Source organism: Heterocephalus glaber, unplaced genomic scaffold (assembly GCF_053883595.1).
Source record: "Heterocephalus glaber isolate CG9 unplaced genomic scaffold, H.glaber_assembly_v1.0 deba00001608, whole genome shotgun sequence".
NCBI classification, from domain to species: Eukaryota; Metazoa; Chordata; class Mammalia; order Rodentia; family Bathyergidae; genus Heterocephalus; species Heterocephalus glaber.
The window spans coordinates 1365315-1384699 of NW_028258379.1; the positions used below are offsets into that span (position 1 = coordinate 1365315).

At 32.6% G+C, this 19385-nt stretch overlaps 1 protein-coding gene across 10 annotated transcripts in view; it reads right to left on the minus strand.

Annotated features, from left to right (window-relative positions):
- Positions 1-945: 945 nt before the first annotated feature.
- Positions 946-19385, minus strand: part of CUNH14orf39 (chromosome unknown C14orf39 homolog) — a 45486-nt gene continuing 27046 nt past the window's right edge. For 9 of the 10 annotated variants that reach the window (XM_021247913.2, XM_013065733.3, XM_087195215.1 and 6 more), the window contains 5 exons: positions 15011-15072; positions 13574-13752; positions 11540-11678; positions 6636-6693; positions 946-1769 (listed from right to left, as the gene is read on the minus strand). In XM_021247913.2, coding sequence (XP_021103572.2) covers positions 1576-1769; positions 6636-6693; positions 11540-11678; positions 13574-13752; positions 15011-15072 — 632 coding nt within the window. In that variant the 3' untranslated portion in view covers positions 946-1575. The remainder of the gene's footprint in view (positions 1770-6635; positions 6694-11539; positions 11679-13573; positions 13753-15010; positions 15073-19385) is intronic. The other variant, XM_087195216.1, reaches the window with a different exon arrangement.

Genomic DNA, 19385 nt, shown 5'->3' on the forward strand with positions numbered 1-19385 from the left:
GGTCTATCAAAATTGCCAATTAATTTAATCATTAGGTCATAAAGTAAATACCTGATATGAAAATTAAAACTCCAGATTTTTAACTGAAATCTTTCAACCAGTTATCAAAGATTTGAGTTTTTAAAAAATATATAGTCTAAAGTTTTCTTAAAATTCTTTCTATTATCAGTTATATCAAACTTCTTAAAAGACTTTGGGAAGGCTTAAATTAATACAGCTGTGACATGTTGTAAACACTGAATAAGCAATAAACCTTCCCCTAAAATTTGGTTTGCATACTGAGACTGATAATGCTGCCCTCATCCCCAAAAAGAGTATGAAAAGATTTTCTCACATATCAAGGCTTTCTTGGGACAGACAGTCAAGTCTCCTAACCTGACTTGAAAACAGATTGAGAAAGCAGAGAAAGTAGACTGGATTTGGGTTTTCATGGTGGATAGGGTGTGAGAGTTTCTATACATAGTTTGAACTTCCTGCTGGCACCAAAGGAGAGAGTAACCAGCTTACCAGTTGGACTAGATGTGGGGCAGGAAGAGAAGCAGAGGGTGTAAGGTTTAAAAATCTCACAGCAGTTATACAACAAAATATGGAGTCATGTTTTTTATTACTTGATAACAATACAACTAATTTAAAAAGCACAAAACAGGGCTGGGGATTTAGCTCAGTGGTTCTGCTGCCTGCCTCACAAGCGCAAGGACCAGAGTTCGATCCTCAGTACCAATAAATAAATAAATAAAAATAAATAAAAAGCACAAACACAAAAATATTGAATGTTTATATGATTTCATCAAATTTAAATATCATTAAAGCTATACCTATAATTAACAAACAAATACCAAACAAAATTGTTTTTTGTTAAACACAGGGAATTGTTGTTAAAGACAAGAAATAAAATTTTAAATGTTCTTCAAAAAACATTTAAGCAAAAAACAGGACCACCACTGATACAGCAATCCAATTTTCATATTTTATTCTTTTGTGTTTGATTTTATTCCATTAAAGATACTACCATAAGTGATTAAAGTAAAAATTTTACAATTTGTCATATTTAGAAGGAAATAACAGACTTTATTCACTGTTAATATCAAATTGTTTGAAATTATTATTAGAATACCATTTTGTATCCTGCAACAGCAAAATGCAGTAACTTTAAAAGAATTCAGTTGCTAAAGAACACCTTAGCATTAATCTGCACGGTCATCACTAAAAAGTCTTATGTCCTGAAGGAGTTTTTGTTCTTATCAAAACAACTAAAATACTGCCAGGTAAAACTTAGGTTCCAGGGAGAAGCAGGCTAAATATTTCTAATAAAGGTTAATAGAAAAAGCTTCAAATTATGTTCAGAGTAATAAAAGTTCTGCCTGAACATGGCTTGAAAAATCAAAATAAAAGTAAATAATTAGCTAATTGCACAAAAAAACACTCAATATTTAAATGCTTATAATCAAATAATGTAACTATAGTAATCTATTATTACATTAATCAACAAAAGAATCTTCACGCTTTCAACAATAATGTAAATTTATGACATAGATGACTACAGAGATTAAAATAATTCAAAAAACTATAACTGGTTCAGAAAAGACTAAACTGTGTTGTATTTTGTGAAGAAGTTGAAAAACCTTCTGAAGAGGAAGGTATAGAATTTTTATCCTGTTCAAAAGAAAATGGAAAAACAAAATCATCTTTTCCAGCTCCAATTGTACGAGTTGAAGTGTCAGATGAAAACGAAAAGGTAAAGGCATCTTCTCGTTTTCCAAATAAATTTCCTGAGGGAGATAAATATCATCAGATCATGTACTCATGTTATACAAAATTTACATAACCTAGTGGATTAAAATATACTGCATACAAGAAATAGAGTAGTACTGAATCATTTATGAGATATTTAAATGTCAGATATTCTTTCTCTCTACAAGGCATGGTCTTTGGTACTATAAAAGGTTAAACAAACTCAAACTTAAACCTTACTTGCAAGTACGTCTAACTTAAGTACATAAAGAACTAGTTGAAAGAAGGAAAAACACCTCAAAAGAAAGGCCCAGAAATAGGAACCCATAGGAAGCATTAAGACAAAAGAATTGATACTCACTTTCGGCAGGGGCACTGAGAAATAATAAAGATATACTGAGCAGTAACTAATGAAGATGAGCTTAGAAAGGCTAGTGAGTGTTCTGCTATAGAGTATGGTCTTTATTTAATAAGTAATTAGGGAACCAGTAAGCATTTCAAGCACAGATACCGTATTTGAGCTGCCTTACAAAGATTATTCAGGATAGAATGTGTAAAAAGGCTGGACTGGAGAGTCCTTTTAGGAATAACCAAAAGGAAAAAAGTCCAGCCAAGAGACAGTGAAAACCTGATGATCACAGCAATGGGAATGGGGAGAGAGAATACTAGAGCTGACCTGAAACACTGCACAAGTCAAACTTACTCAGTTACTATTTATTTTAATTTTATTTTATTGGTACATTTTAGGTATACAATATAATGACATTCATCCTTGGAAATTTGCACCTTTACATAATTGCTCTTGGTTCTTATTTTTCCCCCTTCCCCTGCCCTCCCTTCAACCTCTCCATCCCTCCCTATTTACAAAGACTTTGTTTCCATTTTTTCATTTTCTCATATTAATTCCATTCCCTTCTCTTTCCCTATCCCTCCTACTTCCCCTTCCCCTTTGCCCCTTTTCTTCCTATTTCACATTATCTATTACACCTTTTAACCCTTATTTACACTTTCAATTTCTCACACTAGAGAAATTATTTGGTATTTACACATATGTGTCCTATTTAGTTACTATTTATTAACTACAATAAATGTTTGTGGACTTGTTCAAGGAAATTGATAAAACAGTGAAAAGAATTCTATCATTTTTAAAAGATTTTTTAAATCAACCTTCCATACAAAATTATTTTTTTATGGCCCAGGATGTAGCTCAGTGGCACTGCGCCTGCCTGGCAAGCACAAGGTTCTGAGTTCAATCCCTGGTACCACACACACACACACACACACACACACACACACAAAAAAAAAAATTTGTTGCTGACTCCTACTAATGCCAGTGAGGAAAAATACTTTTTAAAATTCAATATATTATTTAAAACTGTAAATAGAAAAATACTCAACATTTTAAATTTAATTTAAAATCAATTATTAATTTAAAATCTACACTAATCCAGAGTTGAAATGTCTTTTAAAGCACTATTTTTTTCCATAATAATTAACTTATTATAACTAAGCAAAAGAAATTCTACTTGAAAATTTTCATATCTTGCTACTTGAAAATTTTCGTATCTTTTTTTAATATCTCCATTATTTCACTCTAAATAGAGATGAGTTAGCCAGGCGAAAACTACTTGAATGGATAGATGGACTGATTACCAATCATTTGTGTTCTTCCTCTCCTCCTCTCTCACTTTACTTTCTGCTGCCTTCAGTATACATCCATGTAGGATTTAAACAAAGGGAAATACAGACATAGCTCCAGAAAGAATTAAAATCTTAAGTCTCTTCATAAGTGAATCTGATTTTGTCAGTTTAGAATAAGTTCATATTAGGTATTTATAAAACTACTATGCTCACTGTAAATTATATAAGGCAGTATTCTTGGTGTTGTATTTCAAGGATAAATAAAACCCTAAAAAGAATCTGTGATCCAGAGTGTATTTCATATATATTCATAAATAACTAATGATAGAAGGTAGAAGATTTAAAAATATGAAAGAGACATTCAGAAAAGTGAGAAAGAGATCTCTTTGGAATGAAAAGTTAGGGGGAAAATAAAAGATTGTATAGATGAGCTCTTGGTCTTCAAAGACAGAAACAGAAGTTGGGAACTGCAAGAAGAAAAAAGCAGGTAAAAAAATTTTGGCATATTTGACTGAGTTCTCTAGTCTGGCCAAAGCCCAAGTAATGCTTACCAAAGTAAAGGCTTAAAAGTTATGCTGGAGCTAAGTTGAAAATGTAAGAGAAAAGTGGGCACGGTGGTACATCTCTGTAATCCCAGCAATCTGATATGCTGAGGCAGGAGGATCCCCACATTCAGTCCTAGCCTAGGAAACTTGGCAATTTAGCAAGACTCTGTCTCAAAAAATAAAAGGGGGGGGCACCTGGGGATATAGCTCAGTGAGAAGGCCCTGGATTCAATTCCCAGTACTGCAAAAGAAAAAAAAGTAGAATAATTTGATAATCAATGGGGAGAAACCAAAGATATTTGAATAAGGCGATGACGTAGTCAACATTATAAATAAGGACGATCACTTAAGCTGTGATTTATAGGTAAGCATAGGTAAACTGAAAAAATAAAAAGAATATTTAGGATGTTACTGCAATAGCTCAAGTGAATGGTTATGAGTTAGAACTAATAACACTTGATAATCAGCTGAAAGTAGTCACAGTCACAGGGAGATGTTAAAATTATTACTGATGTTCTGAATCTTGGCAACCAGAATAATGGAGATATCACTGGGGACATTGTGAGGACAAATTTGATTTCAAATACGCTGAGATTTTAATGTCAAGAGAAATCTTGGATAAAAAGAGATTTTCATTACAAAATCAAAAATAAAGTCCTAGAATTCAGAAGAAGTCAGTGAAGGAAGATATGAATTTAGTCATCATCTGTATTATATCTGAAAGCACTGAAGTGACTGTCAAATGAACGGAAATATCAAAGAAGAAATAGATTTAAATTTTAGAAGCAGACATTTAATGAATATCTATAATTGGTAGATTCATTCTGGTCTCACATAGCAATAAATATCATCTACAAGCATTTCAAAATCTTTATCTCCATGCCTTGAATTCCTGATTCATACATATCATTTCCTACTTTACTTTCATAGACATCTGTAAAAAGGCTTTTGCAAATATAACACTTTCAAACTAAAAACCCAGCTCCTCCTATCTCAAAATAACTTCTCTCACAGTCATCCACATTTAAATAAATGGCTGCTCCATGTGTCAAAACCTTGGCATTGTTGTTTCTTTCAATCCTTATACCCAATCCATAGGCAAGTTCTTCCAGCTTTATCTTCAGAAAATTTTATAAACAAAATTAAAAGTCTTCACATCACTTCTGCCACTATCTTAGCCATAATCAATTCTCACTTATATTAATGTCTTCCTAGTCCATGTCCCTGCCTTCACCCTTGTTTCTATACAGTATGTTTTCCATATAGCAATCAGAGTAATTAAAAACCTGTCCAATAAATATTTCAGTCCTTTGTTCAAAACAGACAAATGTTCTCCATCTCATTCAGAAAAAAAATCCAAAGACCGTAATGTTCTACAGAACCCACATGATTTGCTCCCCCATAGCCTCTCCAATTTAATCTCCTGCAATAGTTCTCCTTCCTTATTCCATTTCAGTATTACAAATTTACTTGTTGTTTAATGAACATACGAAGTATGTTCCCATCTCATGTCCTTTCCATCCTTTGCCCAGAACACTTTTCTCAGTTACTACACCTCCTTTACATCTCAGCTCAGATGTTATCTACTTTCCTTGACTGTTGTAGCACAGTAACCACCTTCTCAATACAATACTTCCTATTCTCCTTACTCTGCTTTGCTTTTTTTCATATTATTTATTACCACCAGTAAGCGTTAACTTCAAGCCTGGGCTCATTCAGAGTCACTTGGAAGAACGACATGAAATCTGACACCTGATAACACTGTTTACTTAGAAAACGCAGAAATAAGGTAAATGTAAAATGTTGTACCTGACTACTCTGCTGTATGAGACCACACCTAAATTAGAGGAGCTAAATTTGCATAGAAGTCTTGGGCTTCACAACTAGAATGCTATTAAAGACTAGTGGGTGCTGCAGATTTTGTATGTCAATATGACATACATGCACCATGCCTCTTATCCATAAAAGCCCAGAATGTTCCACATGGTTGAGGTGGCAAAGAAAGTTTATTACTTGAGTAGCTGGTAGGCCTTTCAATAAGACAAAGATTCTGTTCCTGCTGTTATCTCCTATCTGTATCCTTCTATAAAGTAAATATTAGCTTTTACACTGTAACATATGAATCAGATTGCCAGTTCAAACCCATAAAAACTGTTGTTTAATGCTCTACCTGACATATTATACATTGATATATTTGTCTATGTTCAGTCTCTCCCTCTAGAATATAAGCATCCTATGAGAATTTTACATTCTTATCCACTGAACATAAGCTGAAGGAGTACCTGACACCAAATATAATATGTACACATACATATTTATGTGTTAAATTAACCAGTCAAATGATAAAAGAAGATCTTATAAAAATATAAGTACCAGAAAAATAGGAAAAAATCCAAAAATTTCAGAAAGAAATGGAAATAGTCAATCATATCAAATGCCACAAAGGGACTGAATATAACAATGCAAGATATCCATGCCTGACAACTGAGAAGTCATTAGATAGCTTAAAGCAAGCGTTGCAGAACAGTGAGACAAGAAGCTAAATTGCTTTTTAAAAAAAAAGATTAGTGAGTGGCAGAGAAGTAACTAATTTTTTAAAGAATAAAGCATGCCTAGGAAAATCAGAGACAAACTAAATACTAAAGGGCAAATTTAACATGTTTTTATTTATTTTTTTGTTAACATGTTTTTAGATGTGGCAAACTTCAGATCACTTACCAATTTCTTGTGATGATGGAGGATTGAGATTTACTGCAGAATGACGATGTTCACTAAGCTGGAAGATAATTTCCATTAAATATAACTTGTGAAATAAGTAGAAGAGTATATACAACATTTATATTTGGAATCTAAAGCCTGGTGATTCTAATATACATCATCATACCTTTCTATATAGCATACTACTATACTTAAAAAAGAGTTCCGTATGACTGGGTTATGGCTTAGTGGTAAAAGCCCTTGCCTAGCACATGTCAGGCTCTGGGTTTAACTCCCAGCACTGAGAAGAAAAAAAAAGAGTTCTATTTTCATTTACTTATATTAACATAAGGCCCATTGATTTGATTATAGCAACAGATAAAATACTAATAGGCAACATATTATTCTAAGGATAATTCCTATTTTATAATCCAAATTCCTAAAATTCTAGTCTTTATTATCTAAAATTACAATCAACTTGCTTTGTTCTGAAGGCTTTTAACAAATCAGGTTCTTAGTACTACTTTTCTACCTACAAAAGTAATAGGATGGATGGTGACAGCTTCGTGTGAGTTAAGATCAAGTTTTACTGCCCAAAAGAGCCTATTTTCTTAGTAAGGTTGGCTTTTAAAAAATGTTACATCCCTTTTTCTATGTCCCTATTCATCTAAAATTTATTTGACTCTTTCATAACAATATTCTTATAGCTATACCATACAGTTTCAGCCCTTCTTTTATTTCTGAACACTTAAGTTGCTTCAATATTTTTCTATTATAAACAGCCTGTTTGAATACCATTAGTGCACAGAATCACATTTTTTAACAATTAACAAGGAAAGTTGTTTTACTATGACAGTGTGTAAGTTACTTGAATTTATTTTTCAGTGAACTATCTATTCACCAAATGATCTTTGCCCATTTATATATTGAGGGAGTATTTTTGTTCTTATTGGTATATAAAAGTGCTTTATATATTAAAGATATTCTTTGTCATATTATTGCAAATATTTTACAATGCTTTATCATTTGCCTTTAAAACTGTATAGAATATACAGAAGTTCAGATTTTGCATGTAAGTAAACTTAATTTTTTTCTTTTATTTTTCCACTGCTTTTGTGCTTAGAGAATCTGTCCTCCAAAGATCTGGTAAATACTTACCTGTATTTCTTCTGAAATATTTAATGGTTAATATTTTTTCATTTAATTTAGCACATCTAAATATAGTTCTGTTGGTATATAGTGTATCATGAGATCATAAATTTTCCCTACTAATTTGTGGTCCCTTCTTTACCACATTCTAAACTCTTTTGTTTCAAGAACTTTCACCCCATACCATTTATCATTCTATTAATTCTTATACATTTATACATATATCTTGCACACTATTTTGATTATTCTAAGTTTATAGGGTATTTTAATGTTTAGAAAGTAAAGTTGCCTTGACTAATCCATTTAATAATATTTAGGATGTATTATCTTCTTCTATTTCTAATATAGGTAATTTGTCTTATCTTTTTGTCAATCTAGCTAGGACTATATCAATTTTGTCAATTATTTTCAAAGAACCAACTTGGGCTTGTTTTTCCATTTTCTTGATTTCTCATCTTTTTACTCCTTTATTCTACCTACTTTGGATCTGCTTTGTTTTTCTTTTTCTAGCCTCCAAAGACAGAACCTTAGGTCACTGATTTTAGAACTTTCTTCTGTTCTATTTAATTATCTAAATTGTTAACTGAATTACTTAAAGCCATATTTTGCTTTGGCTTTGGCAGAATCCCACAATTTTTGATAAGCTGAACTTTCATATAATTCAATTCAAAACATATTCTGATTTCTGTCATGATTCTTTATTCCATGGCCTACATATTGAGGATTTTTCAAGACAGCTTACTGTTATTGAGTTCTAATTTAATTGCATTGTGGTTAGAGAACATGCTCTGATCTTAATCACTTTAAATTCATTAAGATTCATTTTATGGCCCAGAATATGGTCTATCTTGGGGAATATACCATCAGCACTTGAAAAGGGTATGTGTTGTAGTTGTTGGATATGATGTTCTATGAAGTTCAATTAGGTCAAAGGAATTGATAGTGTTAACTGAGGTCCTCAGGTCTTACTGAAAATATGGACTGCATTGTCTAATCCTACCAATTTCTCAGAAAGAGGCACTATAAATATGCATTTTTAAATGTTTAAAATGTCTCCCTTTAATTTTTATTAATTTTCATTTAATGTATTTTGAAGCTGTTATCAGGCACATACACATTTGTGATTGCTATATCTTTCTTATGAATTGAACTGTTTACCTTTAAGAAATATCTTCCTCATCACTAATAATATTCTTTGTCTTGAAAACTAGTGTTATGGCTTGTATCTAGATGTCCCTCCAAAGCCTCATGTGATCATAGGTAGGGCTTTTCAAAGGTAGCTGGATCTAGGGTGTGTAATGTGGATTAAGGGTGTGTGAATATAGATTAAAGGTCTGATAACTAAATTAGCCCATTGATTGAGTGGGCTTCCAGTTCTGAGCCTGGAAGGCCCACCTTGGTTGTAGGTGGCACTACCCAAAAGGCATATAGCCTGGATGCGATCAAAGAGAAAAGGAAGCCTGCTGCTGTTGCTGCCTCCTACCTGCTCTCCAATGGACTGTTTCTCCTCTGCAATGTCCCTCTGCCATGCTACCCTCCCTGCAAGCCAGCCAATTATGGACTGAAACTTTTACAAACTGTGAGCCAAAATAAATCTTTTCTCCTTTAACTTGTGAAAGTTGGCTATTTTGTCTCAGCAACTATAAAAGTAACTAGACAACTACCAAAAATGGTGTAGACATTATGACCCACTTATGGTTAGAGTTTTCATACCATTTTTCATCCACTTAATTTTCTTTCTTTTTTTTTTTTTTGAAATGGTCTTGCTATGTAGTTCAGACTAGCCTTGAACTCCCGGTGATCCCCCTGCCTCAGCCTCCCAAGTGCTGGGATTACAGGCCTGTGTGCCACCGCACCCAGCTCCATCCATTTATTTTCAATCTACTTTTGTCTTTATATTTAAAGTGTGCCTCCTATAGGTACCTTATATTTGGGTCTTTTTATCCATTCCTATAATATTTGCCTTCTAATAGAGTACTTAGCCCATCCATATTAATGTATTAAAAAGTTTACAATTTGATCTAACATTTTACTATTCATGTTTATTCCCTTTGTGTTTTGATACTACATTTCTTCTTTTCTTCCTTGTTTTGGATTAAAAAGTTTTTTAGATTTCCATTTTAATTTATTATGAATTTTATTTTTGAACATTGTCTTATTCTTGACCACATTTCCCTAAGAAGCTTACTAATTATCTGGCTAATCTTCTCCAGCCCAACCCATCAACACACACAAAATTAAAGATAATCTTGCCAGGATTAAATCCAAATTGGATTTCATTTATAAATTATTCTGAGAAGAAATTTATCTTTATAATAATTTCTTCATATACACATACTTCAATATCTATGTATATTTTCTTAGTATTTTTTCTTTCTCAGTATTTTTATAGTTTTCTTTATTCAAAATGTACTTGCTTTCTGTTAAGATTATGTAACATTTATTTTTACATTCATGTTGTAAGTGAAAATCTAGTAACTAGTAACTATTTTTTCTGTTTAGTATACCCCTTATAGGAATTGATTTTAAAATAGGTATTTCAATAAAACTCGAGGTAAAATTTGAAGACATGAAATGATATTCTATATCAACTATCAATACATTTGCAATTTAAACAATGTAATATACTGTGGGGATAAAATAAAAATTCTAATTTCTATAAAAAAGGCTTAAATGTAGCTAATTAAAATGAACAATAATAATAATACAATATTTATACTACATTGTTATTTATTAAGTGGTTGGTACTTTCCTAAGTGCTTTACATGTATAAACTCATTTAATATGGTAATAATTATTACTATTTCTCAGTTACAGATAAGGAAACAGAGTTACTCAATATCCCACAAACAGTACATACCTAAACAATCTAGCTTCTCAGTTTAGCTTTAATCACTATAGTACATTGTCTCTGCTTTTCAAATCAAGATGTCTTAATTGTTGAGTTTAATGGCTAGACACAGAAGCATTTTACCATGATTTATACCACTGAACAGTAGAAAATCAGATGGAAATTCTTTAAATCTTTTAAAATCAATCAATCTAGGGGCCAGGGATTTAGCTCAGTGGTTCCACTGCCTGCCCCCGCAAGCACAAGGATCCAAGTTCAATCCCCGGTACCAAAAAAAGAAAAAAATTAATCAATCTAGTGTTGCCATGTACATACATGTACTTGAAAAGATCAATTTATGATTTTATGTTAGTGGAATTTGATTGAGAATATGTAGTTTGTTTTCACATTGAGAATATGTTGTTTAGAATTTCAATACATTAATTATAAGACCAAATTCATTTTAAACTGCCTTTAACCGCATTTTAAATTTTCCTTATCTTGAATTTTTTTAAGGAAAAAAATGTGAATTTGGGGCATCTGAAGTCAAGAACAAAAAGATAATAGGGAACTGTGTTCTACTATTAAAACCCAAGTGTGTGTGTGTGTGTGTGTGTGTGTGTGTGTGTGTGTATTTGCGGTGGGGATAAAATTCAGGATCTCACATACTCTAGGCAAGCACTCCACCACTGAGCTATATCCTCAGGTTGATATTCAGAATTTTTTAAATTGCCTCTGTTGGTACTCTGTGTCCCAAGAAAGTCTGGTACTAAGAACTAAAATTATCAGGGCTGGGGATTTAGCCCAGTGGTTCTGTCACCTGCTTCGCAAGCGCAAGGACCCGAGTTTGATCCCCGGTACCAAAAAAAAAAAAAAAAAGAACTAAAATTATCAAAGGTTCCAATATACAATTTTTAGAAATAAAACTTTTATCTTCTCATTTTACCTGATCTGATGACATTTCTGAATCAAATATAGAAGAATCAAATAAATTCAATCCAGATGATCTAGAACTGTAACTCATAAGAAATGAAAATCCAGAAGATTCCGTTTGTGATTGAACTTCAGGTACTACATTTCTATTTCTGTTACAGAGAGATTTAAAAAGTTATCAAACTGTTATAAATCTACTATTAAACATTGCCGATTGCTAAGCATCATAAGCAATGAAAGAGAAGTAGGAATTAGCATAGAAGGGAAAGGTAGGAAGTAATTACTGAAGTGACAAAGCTATGGAGAAAGAATGATTTGGGTGGAGAATAATGTACAAAAATCTTTTTGGAGATAATAATTATGACTAGTTACTCAGAATATACTGTCAGGCACTATTTTAGCTATAAGCATAACTTACTTATTCCTCATAATAACTAAATGAAGTAGATACTACTTTACAGTAGAGGAGTATGCCATTTTACAGTAAATTGTATAGTAAATTTTATAGTAAAGGATTCTGAAACACAGAAAGGTTAAGTGATTTGCTCAAAAGAGTAAGTGCCAGAGTTGACATTTGAATGTAGTAACCTAGATTCGAAGTCTAAGCTCTTAATCCTGATAATGTCTTCAAGATCTTGAAATCTAATTAAGATGTGTCTTAGATGAGAAGCCAGCCTTTACAGAGTTTTATGTGAGAGAGTTAAAACTATAAAAATGGGAAAAATAATTAGACAAGTATATAATTCAATGGTTAGAAAGTATAGATTCTATAGCCAGAACTGTTTGGATTTGCTCTTTTATTTTTTTCCGGTTGGAGATCAAACTCAGGACCTTGCACTTGTGAGGCAGGCGCTGGAACCACTGAGCTACATCCCGGCCCTATTTGGGTTTATATCTCAACTCTAACACCGACTGGTTGTAATCACTTATGATTCTGTTTTCTTATCTATAAAGTTATTAATATATCTACAATTCATAAGATTGTGAATATTAAGTGAGCAATACTTATAAAGTATCTAAAAAGTGGTTTGCATATAGTGTTCTGCAAGTGTTTTTAAATTATTACTCTCCAGGGGCTGGAGAGTAGCTCATAAAATGTAATAGTAGCTGGAGTCTACTCAGTGGGTGCAAGGCTTTGGGTTCAATCCCCTGCACCAAATGAATGAATGAATGAATGAATGATGTACGTCTGACTCTACCCTATCTCTATGGCCATAAGTGAGTCACTTAACATTACAGATCATAATTTTCTCATCCAGGGAGAGAGGTTTTAGCATGTGAGCTGAAATTCTTTTACAGTTCTCAGGTTTAATGGATGATGACTTTCATGTTGAACATAAGCTTGAAATAAAGCAGAGGATTTATATATAAAATTTACTAGCAATTTAAAGTACAGAAGTAGAATACAGGTGAGAGATTCTTGATGAAGTGACATCTATTTGACATATGTTTTCAAGAAATTTGATGGGCCAGTGTGAAGAAAGAGATTAAACTAATTAAAAATGTTAAATGCAACACTATTTTCTTGGCTACAAACCAAAAATCTATGGTTCCTAAAGTTAAATATTCATGTTAGAGATATTTAAGCCTAAAGAGGTTACTTAGCATAATGGCAGTTCTTGCTTTAGACTACAACACATGAAACAATGACTGCTGGAACATTACTCAGTGATAAGTCCACAATCTACCACACGTGACAGTAGCTCTTTAGCATGACATTTAAATTTTTTTCACAGTTTTTATATGCTTTGGGAAATCAAATCTATATACTATTTCAGTGGATAAGAACTCAGTATATACATTATCTTCAGCTAATGCTGCAGAAAAAATGAGAAGGGTCTATGAAATAGGAAGAGCAAAACATTAATTGTTCAAACAGGGTGATAGGTACATGTAAGTTCATTATAAAAATTTTTCCTTTACATGTCTCAAATACTCCATATAGAAAATTTTTTAAAGTTACAGGTACTAGGCATTTTACTCTTCCTATAAATTGTTTATATAATTCAATGTATAGATAATTTGTAATTATTAATTAAAATCCTACATTTCAAATGAGGGGGTTTTAGGGAGCTGGATTTTCTCCAAAGATTCAGGTGTCTTTATAGCTTCAGGAGTTCTTAAAAATATAGGAATGTCAGGCGTTTGTGGAATATTCTCAGCCATTTCTTCTACTTTGTCACTATTATTTTCTATTGACTTCCCAGAATGTTCTGTACATACACCCTGCAAATTCAAAGTAACAGTAAATGGTAAAACTGAATGTTACTGCATTAATTATATATATAAAAACAAATAAGGTGGGAAGCATCATATTAATGTCATCATTTCATAGATAAGTAAAATAAGAATAATTGGTGAACTGATACTAAAATATACATTAAGAAATAGAAAAATAATTATTTTAAATTATTTTAGTTTTATTCCCAGCTCCATTTTTCTTGCCCCTACCTGAAAAAAGTAAATGTTAACTGTAACATACTGAAATTGATAAAGAAAGATGTTCAGGAGTAATTTTTCTTTTAAAATTTCCACATTACTCTCTCAGTGAAGAATTATATATGCTACTTCCTTGAAAGAGCAAAGTAATTGCTCTCATTGGTTTATGCTATAGTTTGGATCTGAAACATCCCCTAAAGACCCATATGGTACAGGCTTGATCCCCAACATGGCACTTTTGGGAAGTGGCAGAAACTTTAAAGAGTTGGGGCCTAGTGAGAGTCTTCAAGTATGGGGGACTATCTGGCAAGGGGACTGAGGGACCCCATTCTCCTCTGTTTATCACTTCCCAGCCACAAGGTAAGTGGTTTTGATCCACCACACATTCTAACCACAGGTCCAAAGCAATGGGACCAACCAATTATAGCCTGAAACCGCTAAAACTGTGAGCCAAGTAAACCTTCTCTCTTCATACGTTCATTATGTCAGGTAATTGTTATTTTAGATCATTGGTAACAAAAAGATGATTAACAATTTGTTATGTTTTTAATAGCTAGGGTAAACTTGATATACGTTGTCTGCATCTATCATCATTAAAACTTTCACTATTCAGAAACACTTTCAAGATACTTTTAGGGCAACCACTGGTCTTCAGTTGCCGTGGCAGATCATTCAAACTTTTTCTTTTTTTTTTTTGCCTATCGAGGACTGAACTCAGGACCTTGTGCTTGTGAAGCAGGCACAGTGCCACTGAGCTAAATCCCCATCCCTTCAGATCATTCAATCTTACCAAACAAAACTGTCTTCTTCAATCATATGGTCTCACTTATTAGTGAAAACTTTTTGTACATTTTCATATAAACTTCTTGTGGTTTCATTTTTAAATCTGAAAACTATAATCTGTAACTCTCTAGAAACATGATTACCAACCTAGTAACATCTCACATAAATATCTTCATTGTATTAAATCTGAAATTAAAATGGACACAATAATTTTAAATCAGAATGGTTTGCTTAGAAATTTGAAGTCAAGCATTTGACTTACTTGTGAAGTATGTTTTGACTCTCTTACTTGTCTTCCTGTCCCTTTATCTCCACACTCAGCATCTGTTTGTTACACAAGACCAATTTTTCTTTTTGCGATTTTATTGTAAAATAAAGCATGGTGACTATATGAAATTGCCTACATTTAACTGTTTAAACCTAAAAAAATGGCAATTTCAGATGGTTCAGCCAGACACATACAAATAAGACAATCAAGCATAATATAAAGTTTAACAAAAATTATAAAGCGAACACCCATGTAGCCACCACCCAAATAAAGAAACAGACCATCATGAACACTCCAAAAGGTCTCATATTCTTCATGTCCTCCTCTTCAGAGGTAATCCTTATCTTGACTTTTGTGATAATTATTTCCTAATTTGTTTTATATGGCTTTATCATTTAAGTAATATATCTTATTTGTCCTATTTTAAAATATTATGTTAAAACTGCATACGTGTGCTTTTTTGTTTAGTATGCACTTATGAGATTCATTCATATTATTGTATGTAGACATAGTTTTCTTAATGATTTAACTATTCCATTGTACAAACACAACACTATGAACAGTATCTCTGCATTCTCTTGCAAATGGGCATTGTTGAGGCTATTACAATTTTTTAATGTTAACAGTCTCTTATATATATATCCTTGTATAGATGTATTTCTCTACATATATACAGTATGTAAGGATGGAATTGTGTGGTCCAGAGTATGTGTATGTCCTGAAACCAGATGCAAAACTCTGTTCCAAAGTAGTTAAGAATCAATGAATCAAAGAGTTGGTTCTTTGAAAGATTAAATAAAATAGACAAAACCTTAGCCAACCTTATCAAAAGAAGGAAAGAAAATACCCAAATCCATGGAATTAGGAATGAAAAAGGTGAAATCATGACAGAGCCTACAGAAATCCAGGAGATCCTTAGTGCCTACTTTGAGAACCTGTACTCTAACAAGATAGAAAATTCAGAAGAAATAGACAGATTCCTAGACATATATGAATTACCAATGCTGAATCAAGAAGATAAAAAAATTCTAAATAATTCAATATCAGTTAATGAAATTGAAGAAGTAATTTTTTTAAACTACCAACAAAAAATATCCCAAGTCCTGATGGAGTCACTGCTGAATTCTATAAGAAATTCAGAGAAGATCCAATGCCACTACTCCTCAAACTTATTAATGAAACTGAAAAGGAAGCAATACACCCAAACTCACAGAAGCAAGCATTACCCTGATACCAAAACCAGAGAAGGATCCAAGTAAAAAAGAGAATTACAAGTTAATCTCCTTAAGGAACATAGATGCAAAAATCCTCAGTAAGATATTGGCAAACAGACTGCAGCAAATCATTGAAAAAATTATACACCATGACCAAGAAGGATTCATTCCAGGGGTGCAGGGATGGCTCAATATATGCAAATCAATAAATGTAATATACCACATTAACAAAATCAAAGACAAAAACCACACAATCATCTCAATAGATGCAGAAAAAGCATTTCACAAAGTCCAACACCCATTTATGTTAAAAACCCTACAGATAAAAAAATAAATTAATTAATTAAAAAACCCTACAGAAAATTGGAATAGAAGGCCTTTATCTCAATCCGATAAAAGCCATCTGTGACAAACCAACAGCCAACATAATAACTGGTCAAAAACTAAAAGCTTTCACTTTAAAATCAAGACAAGGCTGGCCACTATTACCACTCCTGTTCAAAACAGTTCTGGAAACATTAGCCAGAGCAATTAGTCAGGAGAAAGAAATAAAAGGAATATGGATAGGAAAGGAAGAAGTTAAATTAACATTATTTGCTGATGACATGATACTCTACATAGAAGACCCCAAAAACCCCACCAAAAGACTTCTAGAATTAATACTCAAATTTGGTAACATAGCAGAATACAAAGTCAACACTTAAAAATCAATAGCATTCCTGTACTTGAAAAACAAACTCACTAAGAGAGAAATCAGGGAAACAACACCTTTCACAACAGCATCAAGAAAAATGAAATACTTAGGAAGCAAACTAACAAAGGAAGTAAAAGACTTTTACACTGAAAACTACAGTACAATGAAAATGGAAAGATACCCCTGTTCTTGGGTAGGCAAAACCAATATAGTGAAAATGGCTATACTTCCAAAACTGTTATACAGATTTAATGCATTCCCAATCAAACTAGCAATAGCACAATAACACACCTCACAGAACTAGAAAAAACAAGCCTAAAATTCATACCGAACCAAAAGAGACCTAGAAGAGCAAAACCAATTCTGGGCAACAAGGGCAAGGCAGGGGGCCTCATAATCCCCTATTTGAAGACATACTACAAAGCTACCATGATTTGAAAGAAAACACCATTGTACTGGCAAAACAAAACAAAACCAGACACAATGGTCACCGGAATAGAATAGAAGATGCAGAAACAACTCTATGCACATTCATCTACCTTATCTCTGACAAAGGGGCCAAACAGCTACACAGGAAGAAAGATAGCCTCTTCAATAAATGGTTCTGGGAAACATGGCTTTCCATATGCCAAAGATTGGAGCTACAACCGTATCTTTTACCATGCATTAAACTAAAATCAAAATGAATCAAAGATCTAAATATAAAAATAATCTGCTGGAAGACAGAATAGATAAAACTCTTGAAGACATGGGTGCAGGCAAAGACTTTATGAACAAAACCTCAATCACATAAGAAATATTACAAAGAATCAACAACTGGGATCATATAAAATTGAAAAGCTTTTTAAGGAAAAGAAATCACCGCAGAGGAAAAGACAAAGCACAGAATGGGAAAAATTTTTTACCAGATACTCCTCAAAGAACTAATATCTAGAATATATAAAGGATTTTTAAAAAATCAGAAATTTAAAGACTCAGTCAAAAACTGGGCATCCCAAATGAATAGACACTTCTTAAATGAAGAAGTACGAAGAGCAAATAAATACTATATGAAAAATGTTCAACATCCCTGGTCATTCAAGTAATGCAAATTAAAACAACACTGAGATTTCATGTCACTCTAGGGAAAAAAAGGCTATTATCAAGAAATCAACCAATAACAAATGTTGGCAAGGCTGTGGGGGAATAAGAACCCTTCTCCATTTTTGGTGGGAGTGTAAAGTGGTACAACCGCTATAGAAATCAGTATGGAGATTCCTCAAAACTAAAATTAGAGGTTCCATTTGACCCAGCTATTCCCCTTCTAGGCATCTTCCTGAAAGAGTAAAAGCACCATACCACAGTGATATATGCATACCTATGTTTACTGCAGCACAATTTATAATAGCTAAATATTGGAAACAGCCCATATGACCAACAACAGATGAATGGCTAAAGAAAATGTGGTATTTATATACAACAGAGCACTACTCTGACATAAAGAAAGATAAACATGAGCCATTTGTAGGTAAATGGATGCACCCCCAAGACCATAATTTTAAGTGAAATAAGTAAGACACACAAGTTTAAATATAATATTATTTCTCTTGTGTGAGAAACTCAAAGGGTAAACAAGAAGCAAATGGAGGATAGATATTGGGAAGTAGGAAGAACGTGTTCAAATGAGAAGGGAACAAAGGAAGAGGGGTGGGAAGGGAAGGAAGAGAAAAGGGACTAAAAAAAACAAAGAAAGGAAGGGAAATATGGAAACAAAGCTTCTGTAAATTGGAAGGGAAAGAAGCGATGAAGCGAGGAAAGAGGAATGGAGGAAAAAAGAATTAAGATATATTATGTACAGGTATAATTCCATATGATGAATGTGAGCCCTATGTATGGAAAATATGTACTAATAAAAAATAAAAAATATTTTTAAAACAAAGTAACTGTATCAAATTTTATGACAACTAATCATCCTAGAAAACATTCAATCTCACCAGACAAAATTATCAGCTCCAGTTATAACTCAAGCATAACTTCCATATATGGCTATTTATCAACAACAGTTCCTACCAATACTTTGGGAACTCCTGTTGTCTACAACCTCATCAAAATTTAATAGACTTTTTGAATGTTGCTAATCTGATGTACAATATCTCACTGTGGATTTATTTTGCAGTTCCACAATTTGATGAGCGTTTTTTCATACAATTATCTCCTTTTCTGAAATCTCTATTCACACAATTTGTACATACTTCTAATGGTTTGTCTTCCTTTTTCTTCTTGATCTGTAATATTCTTGACAGTTTTATGTACTATAAATATATCCTTTAGCTTGGGGACTCATTCTTTTTATGGTATCTTTTGACCAAAAAAATTTAATTTTAATCTAGACAAATTTATCAGTTTTTCTATTATTGAACTTTATAATTATTGTTTAAGAAATCTATTCTGATATCATAGAGCTACTTTTCCATTTGATCTT